The sequence below is a fragment of the Gossypium hirsutum genome, chromosome D04, assembly GCF_007990345.1.
Source record: "Gossypium hirsutum isolate 1008001.06 chromosome D04, Gossypium_hirsutum_v2.1, whole genome shotgun sequence".
Classification (NCBI taxonomy): domain Eukaryota; kingdom Viridiplantae; phylum Streptophyta; class Magnoliopsida; order Malvales; family Malvaceae; genus Gossypium; species Gossypium hirsutum.
The window spans coordinates 43,959,288-43,965,530 of NC_053440.1; the positions used below are offsets into that span (position 1 = coordinate 43,959,288).

A 6,243-nucleotide genomic window follows, 5' to 3' on the forward strand; every position below is an offset into this window, starting at 1 on the left:
AAGCTATCAGAAGAAAACCATGAATCATCCAATAATGCTGATGTCCCTGCCTCTCCAAAACTACGATATTTCTGAAGTCCATATTTTAGATATTAACACTAAACTATAAACATCAAGACAGGAAAAAGGGCATCATGTGTTGTTGACAGACAACATATGCTGAAACTAAGAGAGAAAAAAGATAGCTCCAATTCAGTATGTATAAACTTGAATGGAATAGAAAATATTTGTTGATCTAGGCATACAGCTCTTACCATAATGTGCAGAATTATATAGTTAAGGCAAATTTACCCAAAAAAGGATCCCAGACAAAGAAACGATAAATTCAGAAAATTACCTTTGTGAACAACTGACTCCTTGTTTGAAAAGGCTGCAAAATATATACAACGGAAAAGTCAAGGCCAAATAAAAATAACAAATCCATTTGCTATATACTAGCATTAAGTAATTTAAAAATGAAAACAAGCCAAACAGTTGAATATACATGAAGGGAGGAAACGTTTTTATTGTAGTTAAGCAACACAATCCTCTGGCAAGAAGAAAGTTTAACCTGTAACATTTCATGTCCAAACAATGTTAAAGAGGGAAGAAGAAAAGAAATGAGATCACTTTGGATACTATAATTTAACTGTCTAAGTGAACTCACAGTGTTGATATCAATATCCGGAAAGATGTTCTTGAACACCATAGTCGTGAGCCTTAATTGTTCATCTGCTGCTGCAAAACCAGACAGAACAATCTGCCCAAAGATATATTTAGAATTACTACCATGAAGGTTCCATACAAGTTAAGGCATAAACTCAAAGAAAGCACGAGGTTTCAATCTCTCTTTAGTTATGTTTTAATACAAAAAACACCACAATATTTGGCCCATAAAAAGACATCCATTTCTAAGTTATACAAGCAGCTAAGAATTACAATAACCTAACAAGTTCCACTGCTGAGACAGTGTGAGTAGAAGAAATTACCAAAGGAGATTCTTGAAAAGATCCTGCGGGCAACGAGGGCGTAATTGAGAGTAGGGCCTTGAGGGGTCTTTGCAACCCTAAGGACAGGCGAAGTTTCGATTTTAGATAAAACGAGGAATGGGTTACACCCATTGGCCCTGCAACATTCAAAAAGTCTTTCAGATTGTTCCTTTTCTTCTCCTGCAACCATTAAACAACGACAAAAAATAAATCTAGTTAAAGGGACAACTTATAAAACAACAAAATTTCATTTTTTTTCAACAAAAAAGAGGGAAAGGAATTACCTTGAGTTTGAGAGCAGTATAAGGAAGCATCAATTTTCTCAAATCCATTTGAAGTTGCCTAAGAGGACCAAGAAGCTTCCCCCTTGAAAACACAGAACTCTTCCGGATTTTATTCCCTGTAATATGTCTACATTCGGTTGATGTTGCCACAACCTGTTCGAATGGAGTATTGAAAGAGGAGAAGGATTTAGGGCTGGGTTTTTGAAGAAAGGGCAATTTTCACTGGCAACTGCTTTTGGGATTACTCACAGACGATCTGAGACGGTGGAGATTTGGTTCGAAGAAAACTGCTGTTGATGTTGGGAGGGAGAGGGTGGGGTGGAGCAGCAGATTTTGGCTGGGGAGGGTAAAACAGAAACGATTAGCTAATCCTTACTTTTGGAACGGAATGGCTAATCGTTGTTGAAGCAGAGAAAATGAGGAATACATCCGTGTTGTAATAGGCCTGTAATAGGCAATACATCAAACCAAACACGGGATTAAGTGGGGATTAGTGAGGCCCACGGAATAGGGGTGTAACGGCTAATCCATTACACCAAACCAAACATGCTCTTAATTTTGGCACTTGGAGATAAAATTTTCTGCCTTTAAAAAATCAATTAAACTCGCAAAGTTGTTATTCTTAAAGTTGAAAGATATAGTTTCACATCTTTAATAAAGCATCTCGTGCTTCGTATCGAGATATTAAACAGGATGCCTTTCATTATTAAATGGAGTTTCGGCAAAAAGAACATAATGTTGTTTTCAGCTATATGGCGAATAAATCCATCTTCCTTTCCAATTTTTACTCTATCATTCATCTCTTACACTGAAAAAAAAACAACACAAAGGCATTAATATATAACACAACAAAGCTTCATATGTGAGAGCTAGCCAGGCTGCTAGGTGACACACTATTGACTTAGGATTTGAAGCATCAAAATAAAAAATTTCCCTTTTGTTTCTACAGATGGTCTTGATGAATGTCCTAATAGATGAAATTGAATTAAAAATCAATGAAATAAAGAAAAAAAAATTAACTTAGAATTTTCTTATCAAAATTTTAAAGAACGAGAAAGCTTCGATAATAAAATAAATAACCACACATACACAGCATAAATAAATAAAATCACAATATAAAATATAAATGAAATTCAATAATAATAAAAAATTAAATTAAATAAATTAAAACCACAATACCACATTAAGGACCATCATATAAATATATAAAATAGAAAAAGACATAACCGTAAAATTCTAAAAATTAATTATTCAGTCCTTACATGTGAAAAATGGAGGATTGGATGTTTAACTTTATTTCTTTTATATTTTTATATTAATAAATATTAAATATTTTTATTTAATTTTTATCTCTATTTGAAGGAAATAACTGATTGAATAGGCTGAAGGTTATCAGGTACCTGAAAATTCAATGTGATATAATCAAGGATAGAATGGTGCTGTTTATTCATATTTAATTCTAACCATTACATGCAGTTCAATCCCACATCTCACTATAAATGCGATCTAAATTCGTAATCTTAATGATTAGGTAAGTTTCCTGTAGTTATTGGCTTCAAGCTTAAATTTCTGTATCAACAGAATTTTGTACTAAGTTTTCTAATTTGTTACTAAATGTTGTACTTGTAGGTGAGCGGAGGAACTAGATATATGCAAGGGTTGAGAAGAATGTTAGTTTGACCAATTTGTTACTTGCTAAGTAACGCATTTATGTTTACTAGCTATCTCGATGGCATGTCGTTAATCTTGAATGCTGGATGAATGAAAAAGATTTGACTGTTTATCAAAGGTTCATGGATGGTTCTACAAGATATTGATGGTTAAGTATGATGCCACTAAACTTATCTATAGGGCATGGGTTCTGGGCTTTTATTTGGGGAAATTTTTGAATTATCATCTTCTAAGCAATTGAGTGAATCCTCGAACAGTAGAGGTATTGTGTGCAAGTTGTCTATACTCGATTTTAGTTTCGAGTTTTTGCCTCCTTACTCCAAGGAGAGCCCAAAGGGGTGTCTAGGCGCCCCATCAAAACTCTGTGTACCCCTTTAGATTCTCATCAAAGTAGAGAGACAAAAATTTGGGGCTAAAATCAAACATAGACACCTCGAGCATGATACCTTTATTGTTCGAGAGTTCGATCAGCTACTCAGAGAATAACACTTCCAAGACTTCTCCTAATAAGAGAACCAATCCCCTCAACAAGTTCAAATCCGTAAAAAAATCTCTGTGAACTTTTACAAATAATACTTTATAGGCTTCCTCTCGAACGAGAAACCACGGTTAACCAAAAGGAAATGCATCTTTTGCCGGTGCTCTTTATTGACCAAAAGGTTTCCTACTCGTATGTTCCACTTAGCTTCTCAAGAGTCGTTTTTAGATGCCACTTGTGAAGGTTCAGCATATCGATATATGGGAAGCATGAAGGGAAACAATTATCATAAAGCATCCATGTCCCTTTATTGAAAGGCAGGGCCACCAATTTTTTGTGCACACCAAATAAATCTGCCTTAATATGCTTTATATTAACAAATAGTGCTGATTATGTTTAGAAAAATAAATTATTTTTTTAAGAAAAGGAACTCCATTAAGCTCAATGATTACAATTGCTTGATCATGTATATATCATCCTTTAGGGCCGACAACTGATCAAAAACATTTTATAATGGAAAAGTCATATATATACGTTGGATGATAGGTAAGTTACACTTGAATCAGAGACCACTACCCCATTATTGCTACTTGTTAATGCTTTCATCTCTCTAAAACAGTAGTGGATATCATATTTGCGAATCAAATCCCATTTGAAGAAAATGGTCAAAGTCTAAACCACAATTGAGTCCCTTCTCTCTTGTGATTTTTCATCAATTATGATGGCCTGATGATCAAAACTGCCATTCTCGTTGTTAGTACCAATATCTAATGTAGCTGCTTCTATTTGCTGCTCCATTAATGGCTGTTGAGACTTGTATTCCTTGCTTTTACCCCACAGCACAAGATATAGACCCACAATTATGATGATAGCTCCAATCACCCTGCAAATTGTAACCTCAGTTTTCATTTTCATTTTCTTTTCTTTTTTCTTTTGCTTTTAAATATGTTATGTTGATATGAGTTTGAAGACTACCTTCCCAAGAACATTTGTTCTGCAAGAATGAAAGATGCCATTATAGCTACAATAACCATACAAAGTGGACTAAAAGCTGTAACGAAAACAGGTCCTCTGTCTTTCATTATCACTCCTTGAATGTAGTAAGCAAGTCCTGAACATACAATACCCTGCAAAACCATACATTTTGAATTTATAAAGGAAAAAAAGGTTTGATTTCAGGGTTGAAAGAAGTGAAACAGAGGTGAAAAGTTCATACACTGTATGCAGCTGTAAGTAACTTGGTGTCCCATTTAATAGCCCAAATAGAAGCCTTTCCCGTTTCCATTACTAAAGCTGCTACGGTGGCTTCAAGTGTTCCCATCAAGCATATCCAAACCGTGAGAGAAAGCTCAGCTGGATATGTTTTCAACGTGACTGCCTATTAAAACATCCACCAATGTCAATGTCAAATGGACAAGTAAATACATTCCAAGAATTTTACTGAAATAATATTCTTACTTCACTTACTTGAAGAATCACGAAACAAGCATAGCTGAAGCAACCAACAGAGATCAGTAGACCACCTTTGATGGTGTCATGGAAATCCGTCCTGTTTTTGGCAGCTGCTTCATGGTTATTAATCCTTCCTGTGGTCCAAAACAACTCAAGCACTGGTCCTTTCATCAGTGTCATCACCATGGCTCCTGCAACCGTTGCAAGGGTACCGAAAACCTTTGCGTGGCTGCGGATTGATCTGAAGTTCACCTTCTCAAGCCTGCATACATATTTTAGAAAGAAAAACAAAAATCAATACTAGTCCATGTTTATGATTACTTGAGTTCCTCTGTTTATACCTTAAAATCCAAGCCATTAGAAAGGTAATGGCAGGAAGAATATTATACATGGCAGCTGCAAAGGTTGCAGTGGTGTACTTCATCCCCACGTAATACAAGTTTTGGTCAATGACTGGCCTGCCAAATGATATATACAAACATTTGTCAGATATTATTATATGATGTTCAAAACAAAAAGGAACTCATAATTCAAATTGGATACTTACTCCAGTAAGCTGAGAACCATTATTTTGATGAAGATTGATATGGTCATCTTAGGCCTCACTTTCCTATCAAACAAACAAAAGGTTCAAAACTTCCATGTGAGTTCTATTACAATAATTACAAACATTACATTGTTACACATATCTGTATTATATATGTAGAGATAGATATAAATACTTTTCGAGAATGACTGCAAAAGGAGCCATAACAAGGGTGGCAATGGCGTGGCGGTAGACGACGAGTACATAATTGCTCATGCCTTGGTTGAGAGCAGCCTTAGATAAGATATCCATTCCTGCAAGGCCAACTTGCAGGAAAATTGCAGCAAAATATGGCTTGAACTTACCTAAAGAACCCATTCCTAGGTTCTTCGTAATATAATATCTTATGAATATATGAATGCACACTGGTTTCAGTTCTCAAAACTTATAGAACATTGAAGTTAATGATGTGATGCACTCATGAGGGAATTGTGGTATCTGTTGCTTCCTATTTATAAGTAAGATGGTGTTCCACTTTAGTGCCAAATTCTACCAAACTTACAGGTCATTTTCTTATGCCAAAACAATTATATTACTAATACGACCCTCGCAATACCTGCCCACGTACTCTATTACTCTGTTTTTTCCTCAGCTTAACCAGTTGGCCAAATTATTTTTATTTGATATTAAAAATATAAATTAATGGAGTACTAATAATTATATTTAAACATAATTAAACACTATCTATCATAAACAAATATTAAGGTTTAAGCATTTATGTATAATTAATTATGTTTAAATAAAGTTATTAATATTTATTTATAAGTCTATTATTTTTTGTTTATTTAATTATGAGATGTCATA

General features: G+C 34.6%; 2 protein-coding genes across 3 annotated transcripts; both read right to left on the bottom strand.

The window, feature by feature from the left end:
* Positions 1-251: 251 nt before the first annotated feature.
* On the bottom strand, positions 252-1,792 carry LOC121216042 (peter Pan-like protein). The gene is made up of 4 exons (XM_041091214.1): positions 1,253-1,792; positions 969-1,148; positions 647-739; positions 252-550 (listed from the first exon to the last, which is right to left on the bottom strand). Exons 1-4 carry the CDS (start codon positions 1,298-1,300, stop codon positions 428-430), a joined length of 444 nt encoding a protein of 147 aa, XP_040947148.1. The 5' UTR covers positions 1,301-1,792; the 3' UTR covers positions 252-427.
* A 2,057-nt stretch (positions 1,793-3,849) lies between these two features.
* Positions 3,850-5,871, bottom strand: LOC107899283 (WAT1-related protein At2g37460). Of its 2 annotated transcripts, none has more exons than XM_041091215.1 (7): positions 5,576-5,871; positions 5,401-5,463; positions 5,195-5,311; positions 4,860-5,115; positions 4,618-4,779; positions 4,377-4,528; positions 3,850-4,284 (listed from the first exon to the last, which is right to left on the bottom strand). In XM_041091215.1, the coding sequence occupies exons 1-7, from the start codon at positions 5,755-5,757 to the stop codon at positions 4,074-4,076; spliced, it is 1,143 nt and encodes a 380-aa protein (XP_040947149.1). In that variant the 5' UTR covers positions 5,758-5,871; the 3' UTR covers positions 3,850-4,073. The 2 variants fall into 2 exon arrangements, with proteins under 2 accessions (XP_040947149.1, XP_040947150.1); XM_041091216.1 differs by having other exon boundaries at positions 4,869-5,115; positions 5,576-5,870.
* Between the last annotated feature and the right edge of the window lie 372 nt (positions 5,872-6,243).